The sequence below is a fragment of the Camellia sinensis genome, chromosome 14 (assembly GCF_055761805.1).
Source record: "Camellia sinensis isolate YWXY chromosome 14, ASM5576180v1, whole genome shotgun sequence".
Classification (NCBI taxonomy): Eukaryota; Viridiplantae; Streptophyta; class Magnoliopsida; order Ericales; family Theaceae; genus Camellia; species Camellia sinensis.
Window position 1 is genome coordinate 132,820,142 of NC_138974.1, and position 25,899 is coordinate 132,846,040.

At 32.4% G+C, this 25,899-nt stretch overlaps 2 protein-coding genes across 5 annotated transcripts; both read right to left on the reverse strand.

Moving 5' to 3' along the window:
- Positions 1 to 2,348: 2,348 nt before the first annotated feature.
- Positions 2,349 to 10,948, reverse strand: LOC114262995 (beta-glucosidase 11). Its single transcript, XM_082904261.1, has 13 exons — positions 10,651 to 10,948; positions 10,395 to 10,458; positions 9,174 to 9,226; positions 7,695 to 7,770; positions 7,521 to 7,592; positions 7,268 to 7,355; positions 6,627 to 6,882; positions 4,931 to 5,046; positions 4,598 to 4,818; positions 3,830 to 3,858; positions 3,660 to 3,747; positions 3,305 to 3,395; positions 2,349 to 2,820 (listed from the first exon to the last, which is right to left on the reverse strand). The coding sequence occupies exons 1-13, from the start codon at positions 10,789 to 10,791 to the stop codon at positions 2,571 to 2,573; spliced, it is 1,545 nt and encodes a 514-aa protein (XP_082760387.1). The 5' UTR covers positions 10,792 to 10,948; the 3' UTR covers positions 2,349 to 2,570.
- Positions 10,949 to 16,662: 5,714 nt separating this feature from the next.
- Positions 16,663 to 24,608, reverse strand: LOC114283531 (serine/arginine-rich splicing factor SR34B). Of its 4 annotated transcripts, none has more exons than XR_014350117.1 (16): positions 24,356 to 24,608; positions 23,950 to 24,037; positions 23,645 to 23,710; positions 23,496 to 23,570; positions 23,280 to 23,409; positions 23,104 to 23,150; positions 22,915 to 22,972; positions 21,838 to 21,887; positions 21,648 to 21,704; positions 21,436 to 21,545; positions 21,248 to 21,352; positions 19,021 to 19,177; positions 18,647 to 18,724; positions 17,722 to 17,799; positions 17,346 to 17,422; positions 16,663 to 16,970 (listed from the first exon to the last, which is right to left on the reverse strand). XR_014350117.1 is itself a non-coding variant. In XM_028226387.2 (16 exons), exons 2-16 carry the CDS (start codon positions 24,031 to 24,033, stop codon positions 16,967 to 16,969), a joined length of 1,053 nt encoding a protein of 350 aa, XP_028082188.2. In that variant the 5' UTR covers positions 24,034 to 24,037; positions 24,356 to 24,608; the 3' UTR covers positions 16,663 to 16,966. The 4 variants fall into 4 exon arrangements, 2 of the variants coding, with proteins under 2 accessions (XP_028082188.2, XP_028082191.2); XM_028226387.2 differs by having other exon boundaries at positions 19,021 to 19,054; XM_028226390.2 differs by lacking the exon at positions 18,647 to 18,724 and having other exon boundaries at positions 19,021 to 19,054.
- Positions 24,609 to 25,899: the final 1,291 nt, after the last annotated feature.

Genomic DNA, 25,899 nt, shown 5'->3' on the forward strand with positions numbered 1-25,899 from the left:
CGCTACCATCACCATTCACACACTGATACACAGACCGATCATCAACCTCTCTCTCTCTAACAGAGCTCTCTCACTCTCTCGGCACCTCTCTCTCTCGACAGCTTTGACACAAAAAAAAAAAAAATACACACACTGATATGCACACTGCTACACCTCTTTTCCATGGCTGCTGAACGAGTTGAGAGAGACGAGTGGCTACACGTGTTACAGCTGCCCGTGTGTGGAGGAAGTTGGTGTTGCACGTGGATCCAGCTTTCCCGCTGCTCACGTTGTGGTTAACTCAATTTTTTGGAAATACTAGTGGTGGTTTCTAAGTTCTGTGGGCTGGTATGTTCTATTATAATATATTATATTGTTGTAGTATGATATATTATATTGGCCATTATATATCCAGCTGGTTTTGTATGCAAAAAGTAAGCATTGGTATGCGTGGATCAAGTCTCACGTGGGACCGATTAGCTCGATGTTGATGTTGTTTCTGCAGAAGTGATTCACGTGCGTTTTGGTGTCTTCCTTGGGCCCACGGTTTTGTTTGAAAAAAAAAAAAAAAAAAAAAAAAAAAAAAAAAAAACTCGTTTTATTCATGGCAGGGATCTCCCCCAATCAACATTCTACACCAAAAAAAAAAAAAAAAAAAAAACAACCCTTCTACCATTTTTTTTTTTTTTTTTTTGAGCCGTTCTGCTCCACTTTCTCAATCCCTTTGTTTCAACCTCAAATAGGTTTCTATCTTCACACCTATTTGAGTTTGAGGGGGGAGCTATACATATATCATGGTGAGCATGGTTATACACCATGGGAACCACTCAAGCCACCCCATGGCGCACTCCCTAAGTCGTCTCCTTGGTGCACCACCACAAGCTTCTACAACGGTCCGGCATGACCCCATAAACTGTCCCGACATTGATTCCGGTCAGCTTCTACAACAGTCCGGCATGACCCCATAAACTGTCCCGACATTGATTCCGGTCAGCTTCTACAACGGTCCGGCATGACCCCATAAACTGTCCCGACATTGATTCCGGTTAGCTTCTACATCGGTCCGGCATGACCTCGTAAACTGTCCAGCCATTATCTGCTACAACGGTCCGACACGACCATACAGTGTCTTCTCCAACGGTGTGGCACGACCATACCGTGTCTTTAACAACGATTTGACACAACCATACAGTGTCTCCTATCCACTTTTATTTGTCAGTTTATTTTCTTGTTTTGTTACTCTCTCCAAACTCAAGTTGGTTAGTACCTATCCTCCTTGAGTTTGAGGGGGCTGTTAGTATATGTATTATATGTTAGTGCATATATATATTAGCTGTAAAACACCAACTAGCTTTAATAATGTTGTTTCCTTAGTGTATACTTTCCCCTTTCGGTGGCCCTTTCCCCTTTCGGTGACCACTTTCCTTTTAGGCCATGATGTTGTTTTGTATAGTGTGTATACCACTTAGGCCATTTTCTCCTATATAAAGGAGACCGTGTATAACATTCAATATATCAATAACATCTCATTTATTCACTTGCTCTCTCTCTTTCTGTATACATAAACTCTTACAATTTCAATGAACTTGTTAGTTTAGTATGTACTAAAAAGAAAAATCTTGTATATTGCCGTAATTTATTTCACTACTCTGCAAATGATAAAATCAATATGATCATAATATTACGTCATGTGAAGTAATTTTTGAATACACAATACAATTTTCATAAATTTTCAATTAAAAATATTCATCCTAACATCAAAGAATAAGATGATATATACAATTTTTATTGTGGACTTTGAATAGGGTTTAATTTTTCGGAAAAAATTAATTTATCAACTCAACTAAATAAGAGACAAAAAGGTTTACAGAGCAAGAAGTAAAATTATATATGAATAAAACCCTAAGTTATTGTGGACACAGGTCTAAATTTGTTGACATGAAATTAGATGTGTATTGTACAAGTAATGTCAAATAAACAAAAATACGGAAAATTACACTAACCTTTAATGGCATGAAATTTGCCCTTCTGAGATTTGAAATAAAACTACAAATTTAATATAGTTATACCGAGTTCCATTTTAATAATGATAAAACAAGAGTAACTAATGCAAACGATGTACAAGCAAATTTTTAATTAAAAGTAAAAAAGGTAAAAAGAGACGACAAATTTTTCTTAGCATAACAAATAGTTAGGAGGGCAAAATGTTATAGGAATTCAAAAACCTTACAAGAACACAAGTGTAATTATTCCAAACATTTCAAGCTTGCTATATTTTTCTTAAAAGTTAAGAGAAGGTTATTGTAATTTATTCATTTTTTCAAAATTTATTAATGATCTATACACATACTTAAAACATGAAGGGATCATTAAAATAAACCCAAAAAAATTACTTCAACCAAACCAATCCTCCAAAATTACATATAACACTAGCAAGATTGAAAATCCATAAGAAACAAAATCATCTGATGACAAATAAATGAAAAATGTAACAGTTTTTGTTGTGTATCTCACAATCATTATGTCAAATACAACACATTAGCAACATTTATTTGAATAAACTAACTGGCATACAGTTTTGCAAAGCAAAGCTACTGAGAAGAGTGAGACTGAGAAAGAGTACTACTGCAATTAATCTTCTGCTCAACTTCAATGGCACCATCAATGGTCTTTCCTTTCAAAAAATTGGAGTACCAATGTGCAGAGAGTTTAGGGTATCTTTTCAAATCCTTGTCATTCAAATCTACGTAGTAGAGGCCATATGAAGATTCAAGGCCGTCCAATAACTCAAGTAAATCCATGAACGACCAATAGAAATACCCTCTTGCATTTGACCCATTCCTTCCACGATGTCAAATTGAAAAAACAACAAAATAACTAATATCAGATGCAGGAAAGCCAAAGATTCTATTAAGAATAACAGTTTGATAACAATAATGCTATGTACACAACAACAACAATAACAATATATATATATATATATTTGTAACCCAAATTTAATGGAACCATACACCTATAATAATAAAAATGAACCAAATATTGATTTTTTTTAATCCGTTGAGTCTTGACCAATATATGTCCTTCAACAATGCTACAACACACTTACTTTTCTACGTACTTTGTGTGTTTGTAACTTTTGCGTCTCTCCTTATTAAATGCATATCATTCAAATGTCCAAAATTCCATATGCTTAAACCAGAAGTGGGAAGTGGGTAGGATTAGTCTTATGTAACATAAAAAAAAAAGACATAAAAATGGATTCTATTTCTATTGGCGTGAGGTTATGGAATTTTGGTGTACCAGCTTATTGTAAAACTAAACATACCTGATAGCATCAAGCAAACTCCCAAGGAAACCGCGTAAATATTTCACCCTTGCTGAATCATTACATGTTGCATTCCTCCACATTCTTTGACCTATATCAAAATAAAAACAAAATTCATCAAAGTATCAGCAATTAGATAATGAATGACACCCAATTAATACATCATATGAACTGAAATTATAAACTCTAGGGATTAATTAGATGAATTTGATAGTTTAAGGATAAAATAGAAAAAATGTCAATAGTTTAGATAATAAAAATGAAATTAACCCATATTTAATTTTACATCTGTTAAAGACAATGTGATTTATGGCTTAGGATGTAACAAGGATATGAAAGAGAGAGAGAGAGAGACCATTTTCATGGATGTAAATAGGAGGGTTTCCATAACGTTGCTTGAAGTACTCCAAAAGCCGTAGCAGACCTGAGGGTGTAACAGCCAGCTGAATCAAAAACAAAACAAAACTGTTTAGTAGAAAATAGGCCTTAAAACTAAAACGTGATAAAATTTATTTTAGTCCTCACCTCACCTGTCGATGCATCACCTTGCTGATCTACAACCACCCAAAAATCAGTGACCCATATATTAGATCCATCAATCAATTATATAGGTTGCAAAATTGATTTACTTGATATAGAGTAACATCATGGTTGGCTTATCAAATTAGAAGACAAACACAAATCAAACTATGCAAGTTGGTAAATATTAACAATGTTCTTTTTGGGGGGAAAGGGTTTTGTCAAAACAAAAAAAAAAAATATCTGCATTTATTGACATTAAGTATGACGAAAAATTATTGTTAACAGAAAATATGAGTTATTTAAGCGGAAAGTATTTTTCATTTTTCAAATTTAGAAATGCTAAATCTTATCACCACCACTGTTAATAGTCATTGTCACTATCACAACCCTCCTACCACCACCAGTACCAGTATCACCACCTCAACTAGTGCCAATGCTGCTGCCACCACCCCCTCCCCAACTCCCTACCACAGCCACTGCCACCACAACTACTAGCACATCATTTTCAGGATTGCAACCAAACATTGAAAAAGATTTTCAGTGAAAAGACATTCTGAAAAATGTTTTCCCTGTAAAAATGTTTTCTATTCAAAAAAGTAAGTGTAGAGGTTGTGCAGAGTTCATCATCAGTAAACTCAACAAAGTTGAGTGAAGCTGAAAGTAAATCCAACTTGCAAGTAATCTTTGTATCAAGTGTAATCAGTATAGCGAGTGACAGTAACATACAGATTGTCTACCAAAAAAAAAAAAAAAAGAAGCACAGTAACATACAGATCAACTCGATAGCCATGTCTGCATTGAAGTCTCTGGTATCCATTTTCAAGGTGCTAGATCTGTCCTTAATATAAACTGTGCTGTAATGGTTCACTCCTATGAAATCAAATGAACCCTTCACTTGTTCTGATTCAATTTTTGTAAATGCAGGGAGTCTTGTCCCTGCGTTCTTCTTCATTATGTCAGGATAGTCTCCGAATACCAGGGGATCCATAAACCTTCAATAGAATTAGAATTTTGTTTTCAAAAACAACCCATAATTTGTTAAAATAATAATCCAAGATGCATAGACATCAGTTTATGTATTTAGGTTTGGGAATTGTGACTCACCAACCAATTAAAAAATCATTTGTTCTTTGGGCTGCAATCACGTCTTCTGTTGCATTTGTGCAAGGGACAGGCCAATAAACATAGACATTCATCCCTATGAATCCTTGTTGCCTGCCCTGTTACATCACATTTTCCCCAAAATTATGAAACATTTTATGTGATATTTCTTTCATGATTGCCAAAATTAACGGAAAAAAGAATGATGTCTCAAGATGATGAGTGTGGAATCCACGAGTAGAGAGGAAATTTCATTTTTTTTTTTCCCTTTCAAATATAGGCTTTGGCTAAGATTGGCAAGTTCTCGGAGTTTATGAGGAAGAGTTTATGGATATAGAAGAAAAGCAAAACCGTTAAAATGATTTTTTTTTTTTTTTTTTTTGGATAAATAGGTCATATTATAACCAAAAAATAAAGATATACAATGAAATTCAATACACATTTTTTGGTAAGAAGAACAAACATAAATAAAAAAACAAACTCCTCCCTCAAAAGAAACAAACTAAGCCTATAGATGACAAACACAACATACATAACAAAGGATTCAAAATTTCCCTCTAGCACTCTTCAAGTAATGAAGTTTCGCTTTGAGTTTTCTTCTGTTATACTCTTTTATAGTCTCCCCATTAATGGGAACACTTAGAGATGGATTCCCTCTACTTTTTAGGCTCTTCGTTTGACACAACAACTCTTGATTTAATTCTACATTCCCCAACTCTCCCATATCACATGATTCAAGGACATCAAAAGCATTAGATGTTGATGGGGTGAAACGCTACGTCTCTCCCTCTTTATTTATCACTGTCGTTGAACCTTGCCCACCATCTCTCCCTTTTTTCTTCACCACTTCCCACTTAGTTGGAACTTGTATGTTAGTCTCCTTGACTCTCCACTCTTGTTTGGAAGATGGAGGGTTTAAGATCTTTGGCTTCTGAGAGCACAAATTAATGGTATGACCAAAAGTCTTACAAACATCACACCTTTGAGGCTTCCATGGAACCTCAACTTGTATGTTATCCCTAAGGCTATGTTAGGATCTTGGATTTGTAGGAATTGGAAATAGAGAAAAAATTTAACTTATATTTCATTTACATTTTATTCACATTTTCCTTTCCCTTTGCGAATTTCTACCCAAATCCATGATCCAAACAAGGGAGAGAATTGGGATAATGATTGCAATAAGGTTGATGAAGAAGTCTCGGGTTAGAATGTTGGAGTGGGATTGTATAAGAGAAAATTGTGCCCCTCAGTAGGCCCACCCTAGACCCTTTTTTATAAGTTGAATGATTCATTTTATAGAGCTTGTCAAACAGATCATTTAGGCCAAAAAAACAGATTGATCAGATATCATTAATTACACGATGAGATCATATTTGTTTTTTTAAAAAAAAAAACTATCATTTGTTTTAGAAAAAATGAACGATCTACTCTCAAAATTCACATTTGCCGTCTATTTTTGTTAAAACAAATGTGATCCGATTATGATTACTGATCAACCTTTTTTTTTTTCACGAATGATTTGCTTTGCAACAATGTAAGATGAACAGCAGGATCACAAAAATGAACCTGAGGTAAGCCCCACCAAGGGAAACAGCCGTGACCCATTCTCTAATTTGTATGACAAACTAAAAGACAGTCTATGTAAAGAATAGTAGATTCCTTAATATCTTACCAAAAAGGCTCATGTAATATAATATACCTGGTACTTTTGCTTGTACAATCTTGCAGCTGATGAGTGTGCCAGCAGGATATGATGAGCAGCAATGTATGGCTCAGTTGAGGAGTTACCCTTAGAACAGTTTATTCCAAATGGAGCAGAGCACCGCTGAGGGGGTATGCTTCCCATATCATAACCACCAATTACAAATATATTGCCCTCATTCAAGGTTGTCCAATGCAAAACCCTATCTCCAAATTCCCTAAAGCACACCTCAGCATATGCTGTGAAGTCTCCCCTGCATCCACAAATTGGTGATTTTGTTACAAATATATTGAACATTTTCTACTTCAATCCAGGAATGTACCATAAGTGCAATAATCAGGGACAGACATTATTTTGATTTCAAGGGCTGGGTGATATGTAATGAAATTTTTTTACATTAAATTACTCTAGACTAGAAGTACTTTAAATTCTTATAGTGCAAACTTTACAAGTCTACCCCGATTCATATTCTAGGTAACAGAGGATCTTCCCCTCCCCCTAACATCTTGAATTCTCTATAATAAAATAAATAAGTAAATAAAAATCTTGGAGGGCAAACTATATAATTCAAAAACAATAACTAACACTACTATAATAAGGGAGTTCTCAAAACTTTGGAGGGAATTTGAGAATCATACACCATTTTCCGACTAAGCCATCCTCCATATTCATCTTCAAGAACTTGAGGTAGGTCAATGTGCATTAATGTAGCATGTGGTTGAATTCCTGGTTGGTTGATAAAGATAAAATGGTATTAATCACAGAGAGAAAAGGAGAGATATGTCATTTGGTTGGCATCTTACAAGAAAAACAAACTGCTTTGATATTTTCTCAAGTGTTAACAAAAAGTATTGCAATGTTTATAATGGAAATTTCAAATTTGTGAGTAACCGTGTTTGACAAGTTCATTGATGAGGTTGTTGTAGTATTCTAAACCCTTTGGGTTAACAGGTCCTCTTCCATCTGTAAAAGAGAGTGAACACAAGCATGTGAGAGAGAAGAACCAGAATTTGCTTTTGTGTACTTATCAGGTAAATTACAAGAGAGACAGTTAGGTGATCCTACTAGGGATAAGTCTTGACCAAGAAATGGAGAACCTATAAGCCTCCAACCCTGTTTCCGCCATGAGTTGGACATCTTCCTGCGAGAGATTCATGTTCCAAATTACACGTGGACCATAAGTTTACAATGCTATTCATGTTTAATCAACATTCTTACGTTAATTAAACATAATGTAAATGGATCCTCTATCCCACTCTTTCGTGTCTCAAATCACATCTCTACAACACGAGCTATCTTTCTGACTCTAATCATGTGATAAAGAAGGTGTTGGCTCCATTCACTACCCACATGGTAATGAGCCCACCATTTACATAGTGTAGGTAGCACCATGTTGTAAAAGAAGGTGGTGGAGGGCTACACCAACTCACTAAAGGAAGATAGTGAGGGTGGCACTACCTTGGCCAATTATGGCTAGCACTTCACCTACTCCTCCTCTCTTGGTTATAAATTGAGATGAGTGAGGAGAGGTTTGAATCATCAGAAATTGCAGAGTGACAGCTGTGAGTTGAGTGAGTTTCATCTCCTCCTCTGTAATTGTATTTTTGCTCCATTTTAGTGATAATTCTCATTTCTGTCCGTGGATGTAGGCATTGGGCCGAATCACGTAAATATTGTGTTCTCTGTGTGTGTGAGATAATTCTCTGGGTGTCTTTGATCCCAACAGAAGGGATTTGAGATAAAGAAACAGGGCAAGTGGGACAGAGGATCGTCAACTATTGCCTATACACACAATTCCAATGAATGTTATGATTATGGATTTAATTTAGTTCTTCCACAACCAAACAAGAAGAATGTTTATCCACCACCAGCATTTCTGTTTAAGTTATGGGGTTTGATAAGAAAATAAATAAATAAACTGAAAGAAATCTCTCATCACCTGTTTGGAAGATTGAGGAGGTAAAAAAAAAGTGAGAAATGAACAGAAATTATAAGAAATTTTTTAAAACTCATGTTTTTTTTCTTACTAAAAGTAGTGAGATATTTGGTGAGAAACAGATGTTGATGTTTATACAATTTTTAATATATTTAAATTGTTCAACTAAAGAAAATTAAACCTCACCTAAATGAGAAATCATAGCCTTCTCATTTTTTTTCATTGATTTGAGTAGTATACGCTTCCAAAAAAAAAAGTGAAATTTTAACGATTGTGTTTAGGCATTTGGGCACCCTTAAAAAAAAAAAAAAGTACATTTTACTATTCACCATTTTCAAAGCAAGCAGTTATTGATTTCAGAAAAGTTTTAAATATTTTTACTTATTTTTAAAATACTCTTTCATTCCATTTCCAATATTAACAGGAGGCCCGAGGCAAAATAAACAATGAATTCCCCTCCCACATTAGATGCAAGGTCCAACACATGACAAAATCATAACTCTCCAATGATGCACTACAGAGGAAATTATAATATCAACCAATCTTATTAAGGTAGTGGAGGAAGGAAAAATGCATTAAAAAAAAGAAAAAAGAAAAAAGAAAAACACCTTGTATTTGTGGTAACCATCACATGCTATGTCCCCAGTGGCTTGAGCTTTCCCTGAAAGTTTGAGTTGGAAACATATATATATATATATATATATATCAATCATTTTGTAGAACTAATCAATATCAATATCAATATCAATATCAATATCAATATACATCTGTTAAACGTATAGACATTTTATTGGAGGACATAAAATTGGAGCATAATAAAAACTAGAAAACCATCCCAAGAGAAATAAATTTGAAGTAAATTCCTATTTAGATAAACCAATTGACCCAAACTCACAAGTCTCATGATTCCCCCAAATTCCATTGTTTTGGATTCAGAAACAAGAAGGAAAATCAAGAAAAGTCAGAAATCGTCCACGCACATAAAATGGGATCAAAATAATCTTTTAATTTGTAATTCTCCCTTTTAACTCTCGCTGACTCGGGGTGGCCATGGCCGAATATTTTTAGGATTTTCAAAATAAGATATTTAGTCATAGAATCGGATTGCATAAGAGTTTTAAGTTCATTTAATTTTTAGATTGATAGTGAGATAAGAACTTTTAACACAATCCAGATGGACTCAATTTATTTATTTATTAATTTTAATTTAATTTTTTTATATTATTTAGTTATAAAATAAATTTTAAAAAATAAAATAAAAGGCAAAAATCTATAATATATATATATATATATAAATTAAAAATTTTGTTAAAATATTATATTTAGTTTACAATTAAATTTTGTTAATGTATTAAATTTAAATAATTATTATAAGAATCTAAATAATTTAATAATTCTGTAAGACAATAATAATAATAATAATTAATATTTCATATTTATTAAGTCAAGTGAGCTGAGTTTTAGATTTTTTTAAAAAAAATGTAATGATTGGATTTGGGATTGTATTGTTAAGTTAAGTTTGATGTTGGGTTGGGTTGTGTTGTGTTAAATTTAAAATGACACATATAATTTTACTATACAAGGTAGATCCAAATCAAACCTTGTCCGGGTGGTGTTTACCCACTATAAATGAAATAATGACATGGCTTTTCTCTTGTACAAAGTCCGAAGAATTATGGAGCATTTGGATTTGGAAGGAACTCATCCTTTTTATTTGTCATTGCATGTCATATATTGCATTGAAAATAGATGATTCTATAATAAAACAAAATTTACATAGAAAATAAAATAAAAGAAACAGAAAGGAAGGAACAAGAAAAGAAACAGACCAGAATGAGCAAAAGTGTCCCAAATGGCAGCAGTCCTTCCATCTTCAAATGCAGCTCCCTCTGACTTTTATATGTAATAATAATACACACACAAATGCAAATATAATGTTAACAATATTCATCATAATCTTCTTTTCTTATGCAATTCTTTTTCTTTTCTTTATTTTTTTTATGTAGTGTGTTCATGCTCTATTTTTTGAACTTGAGAAAAGAAAGAAAAATAAAAGAAACAGAGCATAATAAGAAGAAAACAAACCTGATAAGCAGAGGTTCCAGAACCAAAAACAAAATCAGGTGGGAATGGAAACTCATGTCTGCTCAATATGTCTGCACAAAAGACTAAGTTGAGCCACAGAACAACAAATGACCCAACAAAACACAGGTACTTCTTCACCATCTCTCTCTCTCTCTCTCTCTCTCTCTCTCTCTCAATGCTAATGTATTTATCTATGCTTTGAATATTGTATTTTAATGATGCCAAGCCGTTCACACATTCATTGATTTAAATGTAGCCAAAACACGATCACTATCAGTATACCCACACATATTGTTATAATAATTTTTTTTTAACATCAAATTAATTATAAATGAATGAAGGGTTTGTGCTAACGAAAGCAAAGATGATACTGAACTAGTTGGAATCAGAGTACGCATTATAATTTTAGCATTTTCTATGGACAAATTGGCCGTTTCAATGTTGACTCTGTTTTTTAACCATTCTCTGAGAATAATTTTATTAAAGGTGGGGCTTCTCTTCATATTGTTCAATTTAATAATTTATCAACTCTAATGACTTTTTTTTTTTCTTCTTCCGAATGATCAGTTACCTTTTATTTTACTCAGTCTAAATTTTTTTAATTAAATCGATTTGATAATAATCAGCATGACTTTATCATAGTTATTTTGTAGTATATTTTTAAAATAATACTTGTCATCTTTATTTTACAATGATTGATCTTCAAAATATAAGAATTGATAACGTGACGAGCACACTACAAAATTGATCTTTATTTTGTTGGATAATATTTACTGTATTTAAATAGTTTAAATTCTGTTGTGTATTAAACAATAACCAGAATATAAAAAAATAAAAGAAAATGAGAGAATTTGTTTGATTACAAAAATCAAACTAGAAATAAAAATAAATAAATAAAAATAGATTTTATTTTGTTACAAAAAAAAATTAAAATCTGATTTAAATAAATAAATAAAACAGAATAATAAATTAAACAACTTACTTGATTAATTTCTTTGAATAATTATCTGATCAAGTCCAGTGTTTGACACTGTGTCCTTAAGACAGATTTGTCCTCTCCATGGTACTTTCAGAATTTGGACGTCTATCTCTCAGGATAAAATGATCTACTACAAACAATAGTAGCACTACAAAAACGGGAAGGGCCCTGTTTGAATGTACAGTAAAACCAAACCAATTTATTTGCAGTTTAATTTGAATTATGGATTTTATTTTATACAAAATAAAATTAAATTCAAATATTTTTTGTCCAAAAAGATTAGTATTGGGCCGAACAAGCCCAACCTCACACCACGCACACGCGCCCAAGCCAGCCTGCCCGACGGCGGCGCGCGTGTGGTAATTTTTTGGTCCAATGGGTCTAGCCCATTTTACCCATAACCTCTCTCTCTAAAACACTTGGATACCCCTTGGGGCACACCCCAAGTACCAAACCTAAGCCTTATAAACCCATTCAAAACTTCCCACCAAATCAATGTGGAACAAGTCATTTAACAACCTTAAGGAATTTTCACCAAAATTCCATTTCCATGGAACACACTTTAGCTTCAATTTCTCATTCACTCGATAATGGTTTTGAACAACCAAATATACCACGTAAATCACAACGCAGCATAGAACGCGTTACCACTTTGACTCGTGAAAATCGACGCACGGGACCCACCTAAAAAATAGACAAACTTGGAAAAAAAATTCTGATTTTACCCAGAATTTTATAATTATTTCCAACATATTTTACAATAATTGATTACAAGAATTAATCTCCAAAATCAAAAGTACATTACCCTGTTTAGAACGGCAACTCCATAAAAGAAAATTAAAAAATTGAGTGTCGTTATTACTACCCTATCAATTATTTTGGAACTTATATTTTTTAGTTTTTTTTTTATTACAATAATAACTTTAAATGAAATTACTAAAAATGACATTAATAATTTTGGAACATCTCATCTCACAATCAAACCTACACACCCACTAGATCATGAGTTAAGATTTATGAGAGTATCCACCTTCATCACCATCTATCCATCTTCTCCAAATCCTATCTTCAAAACCTATTCACCCTCAAAACCTTGAAAAAATTTTGGCGGCAATATTTCGACGGTAACAGTGGCAATCATTTAATTACCTTCACTTCTCTGCCAATAACAATAAATGGAAGTTTTTTCGACAACCACAACTCTATGAGACGAGAGGAGTATAACAATAAAAGCTCATAGGAGGTTCATAACTTAATGGTGTTCTTAGCTCAGAGGAGATTAGCCTTATAAGGATAAGTTTTTTGAAAAAAAATGACAAAAATAATAAAAATTGTTTATCATTTTTTTTTTGAACTGAACTCCCAAACATATAATTAAAATTCAAGAACATATACCCAAACATTGTTTATTTGTTCGGGAACAGATAACCAAACTTTATTTTCTCAAGTCGTGAATAAGCATGTAGAGATAAAGTAGCAATCACCTTCGTGGATTTTGTTAAGGTTTTTGAGAAACTTTTTGGGATGTTTGGGTGTGTAATCAATTGAATAGGTGAAACATTTTTATAAGGATAATTTTGATATTATTTAAGGGATTCAAATAAATAAGGCTCCGAAATAATTAACAAGATCTAATAAAGTCTAGGGATGGCAATAGATAACCTACCCTGTGGGTATCCATGGAGACCCAACCCAAATACATGGGTTTTTCCTTCTTTTTCTTATCCATTGGGTAGGGTAAGTGATATTCTTTAAATATCTACAGGGGATGGGTACCCACTAATTTCCCCATATGTTTTTTTTTTTAAGATTCACAACCAAAACTAAATATACATTCAATCTTTTTTTCTTTTTTTTATTTATTTATTTTTTCAGGTTCACAACCATTTTTTTTTTTTTTTTAAGATTCACAACAATTTTTTTTTTTAATTTTTAAGATTCACAACCAAAGCTAAATATACATTCAATCTTTTTTCTTTTGTTTTTTTTTTAATTTTTTTTTAAGGTTCACAACCGTTTTTTTTTTTTTTTAAGATTCACAACCAAAGCTAAATATACATTCAATCTTATTTTATTTTATTTGGCTCAACAATAAAATCAAATACACATTAATTAACATTGTCACATTATTCTTGTCAAATTTTATGCATATCTAGAATTTTTAAAATTTATTTAAAAAAATTAAGGACACTGTCTAGTGTAGGTTTCGGTTTGCTTTTCTATGTTATTTTATTTTGTTATGTATTGTAATTTTCAGAATGGTTTGCTTGTTCTGAAATTTCAATTAACGAGTATGAATCTATTTGTTTTATGTTATCAGACAATTTATACAACATATATATATATATACATATACATATATGAATGTATTTGAAAATAAGGAAATTGTAGAGAATCAAAACAAGCATGAGTCGTGATTGGTTACAAATGATGGTTACAAAGATTTATTTGCTGGAAAAACAAAAAGGAGATACAAAGTCTTACTAAATAATTTTTTTTTAAATTAAAAGAATTTTTCTTAGTTATAAACAGATTTAACTGAAATCAGCTTGTTTCCCAATGTTATGCTTCATTTATTTAGATATAAAATATTTTTTAATGAAAAATAATTTTTATAAAAAAAATTAAAAATATTTTTTTTATATTTGGTGGTGGTGGTAATAGAACGAAGGTGAAAGTAGAGATTGTTATATAGTGGTGGGGTGATGGCGGCAGTGATGATGGTAGTGGCTATGGTGATGGTAGTGTGACAGTGAAAGTGAGAATAGTGGTGATGGAGTTGTGAAATTAGTAAAAATTTAATTGAAAAGATATTTTTTGTTTTTTAAAAGTAACAAACAACAAAATTCGTGAGGAACTAAAGGAAGAAGATGGAGGATGGATTGGGTGTGGTAATGCATAGATATTTTAAATGAGTGGTTCAGATTTGTTAAAGGTATAATTAGATTTTGGAAAAATTAAAATGAATGGTTCAAATTTGCTAAGAGAAAGATGGTTTAATGTTTAAAATGTCCGTGGCTAAGAGATCAACAAACAATTCCTTGTTTATGCCCTGATGCAATTTAATATGGGTCTTATAACACTTTCTTCAAACAGGTTCTTTCACATTTTATTTCTTCAAACAGGCTCTTATAACATTGTAATCAAGTTCTTATAATATGTAGGGGAGAGAGTGAGAGTGAGAGTGAGAGAGAGAGAGAGAGATGGTTGTAATTTTTTTTTAATCTTTCACGTTCTTCCATATTTTTTTTTTCAATTACTAAAACTTATTTGATTGTCTCAAAATTATATATTTGATTATTATAAAAAAAACTTTTTAATTAATTAATTAATGTGTATTTGATTTTGTTGTTGAACCAAATAAAATAAAATAAGATTGAATGTATATTTAGCTTTTGTTGTGAACCTTAAAAAAATAAAAAATAAATAAATAAATAAGTTGTTAACATTAAATATATTAAAAAAGAAAGAAAAAAGATTGAAGGTATATTTAGCTAAAACCTTTATAAAAAATAAAATAAAAAAAAAAAGAAGGTTGTTAACATTAAATATATTAAAAAAGAAAGAAAAAAGATTGAAGGTATATTTAACTTTTGTTGTGAACCTTAAAAAAATAATAATAATAAAAAATAAATTGTTAACATTAAATATATTAAAAAAGAAAGAAAAAAGATTGAAGGTATATTTAACTTTTGTTGTGAACCTGAAAAAAAAAAAAAAAAAAAAAAAAAAAAAAAAAAAAAAGTGATTGTTAACATTAAATATAAAAAATAAAATGGGGATTAAAGTGAGTTGGGGAAAATCCATACCCATTAAAAAATGGAAAGGATGGTACCCATAGAGAATAGGAAAAATTTATTATAAGAGAATAGGAATGGAGAATGAATATCCACCCCGTTGCCTCCTATTGCCATCCCTAATAAAGTCCACGACATCTTGATTACGTCCTTTTGATATTGTTTTTACGCTCTTAGACAAACTTATGAAGCCACCTCAAGTCAATTCTTGTGGTTGTGAAAATAACTGAGGTGAGCATTTGTTATTCTATCGCTTTGCTTGTACCATATATGTAATGTAACCTCCTACCTCATCAACCTATTCTAATGAAATTGTTTGTTTAATTTAGTGGAATCAAAACAAAATTATATCATATTTTGATAGTATAATTAGTAAAAAATATAAAGTCTTAATTATTTGTGTTAAATAATTAAAAAACATGAAAAACATAATAAATAATAATTGATAAGAAAATATAACTACATAATACTAAGATTATTGTATAATTTTTCCATATTTTGTCCTAACGATACATTTCACTAGCCTGCAATTGGTGATATCATTATGATCACAACATCGCGTCACGTGGAATCATTTTTGATACAAACAACACAATTAAATATATTAAAAGCACCAGAGACTAAGATCCTACATATACAAATTTTATATGTAGAACTTAGTCAATTAAAGAAGACACACACAAACCAATTATTTAAAATAAAATAAAAAAAGAATATCTAAAATATTCGCATGAATGTAAATGCCGTTTCAAGTATTCTATGTATTTTTCTTTTGTTTAGTTATGTATATCTAAAAGTTTTGCTTGATACCATCCAAAACCAGTGATTGGCCCGCCTTGCAGCTAGTTTTTGATAGCATTTCACAAAAGCCTACTCCAGAGGCAGCTCCATCCAGAATGTGAGCTTGTATGTGTGTGAGAGAGATCTACACAATACAAGGCATCCCGAGAAATTTACACAAGTCAAAAAACAGTCCCAAGCTACTTATTAAAAAAACATTTACTATTTGCAAGATGCACCTTAAATGGCCCAAACTATGTCATTATATACATGGCCCAGTTGGTATTGACAAAGCCACCTAGGTCAAGGCACCCAAAAAGATGATTGCACCAGCGCAGGTAGAAAAACCGTTCCAAGGAACAGATATGATATATAGGTCTAAACTGGGGAAAATCAAGAATAAAACTAAACAAATAAAAACAGAACGAGTAGCAAAGCAAACTTTGCTCAAAGAACTTCTAAGCAATCAACACCAATAATATCACAAAAAAAAAAAATACCAAAGCGTTTTGCAATATGTTGCAAAGATCACAAGTAATGCAGCAATAATTTTGTAGATACTGGGTTCTACTTCAACAAGCATTTTAGACAATAGTTCAAAATGATAAAACATGAGTTCACTATCCATGTCCAGACAAATCCAATCTAATGTAATTGATTGTAGTAGACACTGTTAACCCAACACAAGTAAATTATCTTGGAAAGTAACATCCCCTTGTTCACAGCATCTGGAGTTAACAGATTCAACCACAATCAAATCTCACCTGTAAAAACACATTTGCAATCAGAAACTTGACACATTTGAGACTAACAAAGCACAAAAATGGATGATAACACAAATTTGGGTACTAAGGCCTCGTTTGGAAACAGGCTAATTTAGTGACTTTTTAGCTATTTGGCTAAAATATGAGCTAAAAAAAACTAGTATATTTGGAATGACTTTTTAACTTTTTACGAAAAGATGTGCAAAAAGTAGAGAGAAAATGAAATCTTTGACCTTTTAGTATGAGTTATTGGCTTTTTGGCTAATTTAGTAACTTTTTGGCTTTTTGGCTAAAAGGGAAGGTGTTCCCAAACGAGGCCTAAGGAATAAAATGCCCAAGAGGGAGGAATAGAAATATGCTGCAAAACAACAGAACCTGGATACACTCTTGCTCCTGCTCCTGCTCCGGCTAGGACTGTTCTTTTCCGGGCTTTTACTCTTGCGTTTAGGGCGCTGAAAAAATTTAAATTCAAAATAAAAAGCAATACAAAACACGCATTGGCAGGCAAATACAAATCCATTTTGCAACTGTAAATTGTCTATTTAATATTTACCCATGGAAGGGAGCACAAGTAAAACTCTATTTAAAATATTCAATCTTATTGATGAGACAATTGAAGGTTCAACCCAATTCAACTGCCCCAAAACTTCATGCTCATAGCCAAGAATGGGGGCAGTCACCAGAATCAGTTTGCCAGCAATCCATTCCATATATCAGAATATTGCATAAAACAATGCGAGATTTCACTTACAGATGGTACAGGAGATCTGGATCTTGATGGAGATCTAGGACTCAGCTTTTTCGGGCTTTTACTCTTGTGTTTCAGGCGCTGAAGAAAATGAAATTCAAAATAAAAGGCCATAACAAAGCAGAAAATGGCAGGCTTGTATAAATCAATTTTGAAGCTGAAAGTAGTTAATCTACCAATGGAAGAAAATATGCTTAATAGGAACACCTATGAAGCATGGATACTTCGACAAACATGCCGTACAGTATTACCGGATACTTACCAGCGTATGGCACTTCTACATAAGTACCAGATACACGAAATACGTATTCAAATTTTTTCTTCTTAATTTTTGGCATACCTAAACGTATCTAATATATACCCAAGCTGTACCTTATCTCAATCGAAACAATATTTTCTTTTACTACAGAAATAAAATTGCTTTCACTAGACTTCTTTTTATTTTTAGTTTTATAATTAGCATGATTTTAAAATTAAGCTATGATTTGTAAATTATTTAATATAATGACATTTAATTTTGGTTTATACCTTTTCTTTTGGCATTAAATATTAATTGTAAGTTGGATCTTAACAAATTAAACTATTTAATCAATTTTTGCATTACTCCAAATTAAAAATAAATATTTTTTTTACAACCATACAAAGTCATAACCGTATTCTTTTTTTTTTTAGATTTTACCGTATCGATGTACCTGTACTAAATCAGTACCCATATCCGTACACCCATACCTGTACCCGTAACCGTACCCATGCTTCATAGAGGAACACCCTATTGAAGATATTCAATCTTATTGAAGAAACAATTGAAGGTTCAACCCAATTCTAACTGCCCAAAAATTTTGTGATGGATGCCATGACCAGTATCAGTTTGCCAGCAGTCCATTACAGATTTCAAAATATTACATAGAACAATGTGAGATTCACTTACAGATGGTACAGGAGATCTGGATCTTGAAGGAGATCTAGAACTCTGCTTTTTTGGACTTCTACTCTTGCGTTTCTGGCGCTGGAAAAAAATAAATTTGAAATAAAATGCAATTCAAAGCACACAATGTCAATCAATGTCGAAACTGAAAATAGTCTATTTAGTATTTACCCATCAACGGACAGGAGCTCAACAAGAAAACCTTATTTAAGATATATAATCTTATCGCTGAGACAGTTGAGGGTTCAACACCTAATTCAACTGCCCCAAAACTTCATGTTCATGGACAAAAATGGGGGCATTCACCAGAAATAGTTTGCCAGCAATCCATTTTAGATATAAAAATATTGCATAAAACAATCTGAGATTGCACTTACAGATGGTACAGGAGATTTGGATCTTGATGGAGATCTGCAAAAGTTCCACAAATAACCCATTTTAATATCCACAAGTTCCTTTTAACAACTGTGATCCAAGAGCCTTGATGCCTCTTCCACGTCATAGTTACCACAATCAAAATGCATAAAAAAGAAACTGTCCACAAAAATTTAGCACCCAAAAGAGAAATGTAAAGACCATACATCCCAATAAATATAAGCCCTAATAAAGTTACAATGCAAACCTTAATGAAATCAATGCAATGGTTGTTTAAGAAACCAGTAAACAGGATGCCCAAATGACCAACAAAGAATCCAGATACCGAGCCCTATTAGCTTGGCTATGTCGAAAAAGCAATGCAGTAAAATTGTTTCTACCGCAGACTGATGGTGTTTCCCAAATTCCATTAGCACTTGGCCCACAGTCCAGCTTTACCATCGCAATCCATGATCTTCTTTGTTCCCAATCTAGCACCGATGGACATTTGCGATGCTTAATGTATTAGAACAGACAAACCACGAAGGTTTCTAAAGCTGCCCATCTAGAAAACACCATACCTCCACAACCAAAAGAGTTGCAGGCATTTGAACCATATACCACCAAGATCCTAACATGCAATCCCCAGATCGCTGCATATATCCCTATCTAAAAAAACAAACAAGATAATTTCATATATATGAAAGGAAAAATGGAATTGATGATAGTTTGACAATGGCATGTTTTCTCAATACCACGTCTGCTAAAAAACCATGAAATGAAGCAAAGATGGCAAAAAAGGACAAAACAAGCAAGGTAAGGTATTATTATCATTTCCAGTTTGAAATTTGCTGAAACCAATATGTTGTAAAGTGCGAGGATGCAACTTGCCACTTCCCCATTTAATTGAACCCAGAACAACTCATTTAGCTGAAGCAAAAAGTATGCATGCAGAATTACAGATCCATCCATTATTCTTTGTTAAGTACGCAGATTTCTTAACTCATGACACCACAAAATATTTATAGAAAATATGTAGCCATGATAAGAAAATAATTTAAAAAATCAAGATGAGAGGTGAGACAGTAGCTGGTAAGTTAAAAATACCACCATAATTTCAAAAAGTGCACAATAACCTAACCAGAAAATATGATAGATATATATGTGACATTTTGGTACAATCCACATAAATTTATCAGAATGAAAACCTATTTGAAGAAATGGCAACATTGATATGAAAAGTCACTAACCAAAGCCACTGCTTTAAAATATGATCCAGGGCATGCAAAATTTAACACCAACTTCAAGAAGATTAAATACAAGTAGTTTAAAGATCGAATCCAGTTCAAGCCAAAAAGATGGATGCACAAAATAATTTAAGTAAGCAAACCAAAAAGCAAGTACAAGGTAAAGGTAGATAAAGACCCTCCCACCATTCATATACTTCTCAGAGTGTATATAATACACATGGTGGGGAAGTGTCTGACAGGACACACAACTCATCAGGTTATAAATAAACTCATCTTAAGTTTTTCTACAAAATAATACAACGAAAATATTTATAGAACAGTGTTTCCAGTGGATCCTGTGATATAACAATATGATACTGCAATGATACAAATAATAGTTGTTGAATGCATTAAACAGAACACACAGATGATTGCAATTGCAATTTACCCTTCTTTTGGCAATGGCTTTTAAGCCAGCTTAAAAGTTGTTGTCATCAAGGACAAGGACCAGGACCAGGACCAGAAACATACTTTTCCCGTAATAGTTAGCATCACGATGTTTACATGCTTGTCGAACACACCAAACAATGTCAAATGGACTACCTTAAAATATTTTACACGCGACATATGGCCACACTCTATTAGACAATTTACACCACAAGTAAAATTGTTCCATAGCATTTGCACAGGAATTTCACATTACCAATTAGATCATTTACTATTTCAACATGCATAATTCATCCTATTGTTCTCAGTATTGGCTCCTTTTTTCCCTCCCCTCCTTATCTTTCCACCAATTTAAAAATCGATAACTTTACACGGTGGACCAACCTTCAGACACTATGCAAAACAAAATGAGATGCACGCATTTACAGAAGACAAGAAAGGACAAAATGAACATGACTAGGATAGCAGATGACAATAGTTTACTAGTAAGCATCCTAGCAAAGGAATATGAAACCTTAGATTAATAATAAAGACCTCTGTGAGCAAACCAAAACTATAACATTAAAAGGTATACCTTGACTGAGAGCGCGGCTTTGAACCAGAACGCGAACGAGAAGAAGCAGATCTTGAACGAGATCCAGCAGGTGAGCGACGTGAAGATTTGGGTTTCGGAGACTTGCTGAATGAAAATTCCACAAAATTAGAAATCAAGAACACCACAGTACACAACAAAATAAATAATTCACCATGTCATGACCCAACCTCCTGCTCCTGCTCGGACTCAAACTCCGACTGCGACTGTAACTCCTGCCTCTCGAATATGAACGACTACGACTCCGGCTCCGGCTCCGGCTTGATTTATATTCTCTTACCTATAAGTAATGAAATCCAGACAGAATATATGTATGATGTGAATAACAATGTAACATTCTACATATTGGCATTAAAATATCAAATAAAAGTTAAAATTATACACGAACTATTGCTCGAGTAAAAGCGTTCCGAAACTCAGAGTCATCGAGTTTCCTAATCTGCAGACATGAAAACAAAATCTGCTTAGACATATCAAGCAAATGATTGGTGTTTTAAATAATTGTTAACCCAAAAAATTTGTCAGTAAACCACTAATTTCAAAAAATAATCAACAAACAAATGAAAAGTTACTGCATATTTCATGTCATCATTGTTTGTGTAATCTACAATTCCCGTTGTGCCTGCAAGACAACCATAATACAAATGATAAGACTCTATTCACAAAGATAAAAGATGACAAATAGCCAACTCTCAAATTTTTTTGAGTCTCAAATGCCACAGTTTGCAGAACAAAATTGTCAGAGTAACACAAAAACCCAGTGATTCAGACAGTTAGTTAGAAGTCCAAAACACAACTCATAAGATGGACTGTTGTACATAGAATCAATCAGCCAAACTTATGTGTAGCTTTTGCACATTAGTGGAAGAAATGGAATACCAGAATAACAAAATAATGGGTAAATTACACTAAACTCCCCGGAGTTTTGGTAAAAATACAACTAGCCCTACAGTTATGACATAATTATATCATGCTCCCATGAAGTTTAAATTAGTATAACACTTGTAATGAAACCAATAGTGGCTCATCAGTCAACCAAATGAAAAAAAAGATGGTCATCTTTTTTTCAACACTGAAATACCTATTTTTCCCTAGATTAAAATATGTCGAACTTTATTCTTACATTGAAACCCTTGACGTGAAGAATGACAAGACAAAGAAAACCCTCCTGTGAGGGTATTATGGAAGCCATGGTCTCTTGCCTTCCTCTTATCCCCTATCACCACTATCTCTATGTACACAGAGAGAGCGAGGGGAGCGAGCAAATACAAAACCCTTCCAACACATCACCAACTACCCACCACCATGCCCAATCAAACACACCAACCACTCCCAATTAGCCATCTCATAGCCTCACTTAGCACCATTGCCTCAATCAGCCACCTACTTCAAATAAATTATTTTTACAAAGCAAGACTCCTATAAATTTTCATCCAATAAATACTCCAACAAGTGAATCACACAAGACTCAAGGATGGTCTTTAACCAACAAAATCCAAATGAATTATTCTTACAAAATAATCACTAAGCCAAATATAATTTTTTATCCAACAAAGACTCCAACAGGTGAATATCATTGCTCAAACACAAGTCCTCTTACTAACATATGAATAAACAAATAATTCTATAATTAAATTTTCTCATCATACCACTTGCATCACGAAAAACTTGGGAGAAACAGACATCCCCTGCTCGACGCATGTGATCCTGCAAGACAATGCATGATATCAAAATTCATTAAACAACACATCTAGACTTTGAAAAATGGCAATGAAAGAATGTGTGGTTTTGTGTATATATGCACATATAAGACCACTCTTAAAAAAGCTCCTGCTCACCTTAAGATCTTGCCATGAAGCAGAGCTAGGCAATCCAGTGACTAACACTGGATAATAAAGATAAATGTGAATCAATTTGACGGTAGATAAAAAGAATCAAAAAAATCAATTTGCTGATCAATCAAATGAAACCAAATAAAATCACACAACATGCATATTTCAAAGGAAATACACACCACGATAATCAGAGTGCCTAGACACTCCTCCCCCGCGGCCACCACCACCACGTCCACCGCGACCACTGTTATAACTACTATACCGATCTGTTGATGATGGATGTCCACGCCCGCCATGTGCAAGTTCCACCTTTATAAACATCAAGAGAATACGTCTCTTAATTACCAACAAGTAAATGTTTGCTACATAAAAAATGCATCATATGTGTGACTAACCCGCAGCCGGTGCCCATCAAAATCATAGCCATCACGACCACGAATAGCATCTTCCGCATCACGAGCCTCTTCAAACTGTAAGCAAAATTTGTCAATACATCACATATATTATAACAAATAGAGTGCACTCAAAGCAGCTTCAAAATCACCTCAACAAATGCATAACCAGGAGGTCTTGGGGGGATTTTCAAATCAATATGAGCTATTGGTCCATACTGCAACATGAACACCAGTTAAACACCCGACATCGACAATTTACATTAAGAAAATATTTAAAATTAAACTAACTCATTTAGCACCCTTATCTGTCAATTTTATATTTAAATTAACTCATAAAAGTACCATTACCGAAATAATTTGAGATAATAAATTTGATTAGCATGAAATAATATTGCATTTATATAATGTGGTTATTAATTCATTGTCATTTTAAATAATAAAGAAAAATTAATACTTTGTAAAACAAATCTTCCACTTCCCGCTCGCGAATGTCACCAGGAAGATTGCCAACATAAAGTGTTCGACTTGAGCGACTCATGTTCCTGAAACCCAATCTCAAAACGACGAAAGTCAGAACGAAATCAAAACACACCCGAATTACAAAAAAAAAAAACAAATAGAGAACAGAAAACTGGTGATATCTAATTAACAAAAGCAACGGTAATACAGACTGATTTAAAAATAAATAAATAAATATCTTGAAATATAAAAGCCCTAATCTAGAAACAGCTATCACGGTTGTCGAAAGATTAGCATAAAAGACAGAAGAAAAAAAAAACCACAATGACAAGCACGAAAACAACAAACATTGATCAGATCTACATGGATGTTAGGGTTGACAGTGAGAGATGAGACGTTACCTCTGAGAGACTTGAGATCGCGAAAGAGTAGAGAGACGGAAATTTTCTGAAGATTAGGGTTTTGAGAGGTGGAGTTGCAAATATAGTACGGTGATGATTGTGTGTGGTGTTTCGTATGCTTATTTCGTAGTACGTTCTTTATTGAGTGACGATCTAGTGGTTAACATCGCATCTTGATCTAAATCTCCGTTGGTCTATGTAGGAGCGTCAGTTACATCGTTAAAAGGTCTAAAATCCACCGTCCATTCCACCCGACCTGACCAGCCTAGTTTGTAGTATAAAATTAGTTGGGTCTAGGTCAATGTGCAAGGCCCATGACCTCTGGCCCATTACATTATTTAAGGTTGCAAATATATATATTTTTGATTATTTTAGTTACGTATTTGATTTTTTTTATTATTTTATTCTGGTTAAAAAAAAGTTATATTTGAGAAATTAGTTTTAAAAAAAATTTGTAATTAATCTGATGGTTGTGAGAGAAAAAAATGAAATAATTATAAATTAGATGTTACATTTTATCTTATTATCTATTTTAGCCTATTTTATCCTTTTAATTGATTTTTTTAACCTCACCCTCTTAAAAATGTATTTAATGCTGGTACTATTGAGGGGCAATTTGGAAGAAGCTAAAAAAATTGTTTTTTGATTTTTTAGCTTTTATAACACAAAAAAGTCAAAAAAAAACACACACAACAAAAAAAATTAACTTTTTTACCAACTTTCCAAAGCACTATTGAATAATATGGTATTTCAGTTTTGTATTTAAATTTTAATTTTAAATGTATTTAACTGTCAAATTAATTATTTATATTTTAAAATAGTGAAGTATTATTCTAATTGTTTAAAGATATTATTTAATTTACTATGCTATTATTAATGTTTTAATTTTAATTTTTTCACCTCTAAAGGAAAGCCAAGTGATGAATAAATCATTTTCAAATAAAGTTTGGATTTTTTGAATAATGGTTTTGACACGAGATTGTTGTAATTCTTGATCTATAACTTTGTATGAAACTTTTTGAGTAAACAAATTTATTTTGTTTATAAATAAAATTTGTTTTTAAAGTATTGATTTAATGTTCTTGAGGAGGAAAAATGAATTTGTTTGGGATTTACTAATAAGTATACACTAGTGGTAAACCCGTGCTATGCACGAGACTGATTTGTAGTATATAAATTTTTTAATAATGCATCAAGTTCTAAATTTTGTCATAAAATTATAATCATAATGAATAAAGTTCATCTTCTCAAATTTCATAAATAAAGACAATAATTTAAAAAGTAGATATGCACAAAATGTTATTATAATTCAACTGATCTATTTTTCTTGAAATAATAAACTTGATTTCTAACTAATGAAATAATATTAACAATAAATAAGATGTTTCTCAATAACCCTAATGTCTAAAACATATATATGCTAAAAAGAATTACTAATAAACCGAATGCCATAAATCGATCTATCTATATTTGTTATGGGTTTATATATATTTTTAATTTATATATATGGTTATAAATATTTGTGGGTTTGTAATTTTTTTATC

Bases quoted from the DNA above. Each gene is read 5' to 3' on its own strand.
- LOC114262995 (XM_082904261.1), bottom strand. From the start codon at position 10,791: ATGGTGAAGAAGTACCTGTGTTTTGTTGGGTCATTTGTTGTTCTGTGG. The intron at 6,883-7,267 runs GTATGATTCTCA...TTGTGGATGCAG, and splicing joins TGGCTTAGTCGGAAAATGGT to GGGAGACTTCACAGCATATG. The intron at 3,748-3,829 runs GTGAGGACTAAA...TTTTTGATTCAG, and splicing joins GTGATGCATCGACAGGTGAG to CTGGCTGTTACACCCTCAGG.
- LOC114283531 (XM_028226387.2), bottom strand. From the start codon at position 24,033: ATGAGTCGCTCAAGTCGAACACTTTATGTTGGCAATCTTCCTGGTGAC. The intron at 23,151-23,279 runs GTGTGTATTTCC...TTTATTATCCAG, and splicing joins TAGGCACTCTGATTATCGTG to TGTTAGTCACTGGATTGCCT. The intron at 22,973-23,103 runs GTGAGCAGGAGC...ATTGTCTTGCAG, and splicing joins CTTCATGGCAAGATCTTAAG to GATCACATGCGTCGAGCAGG.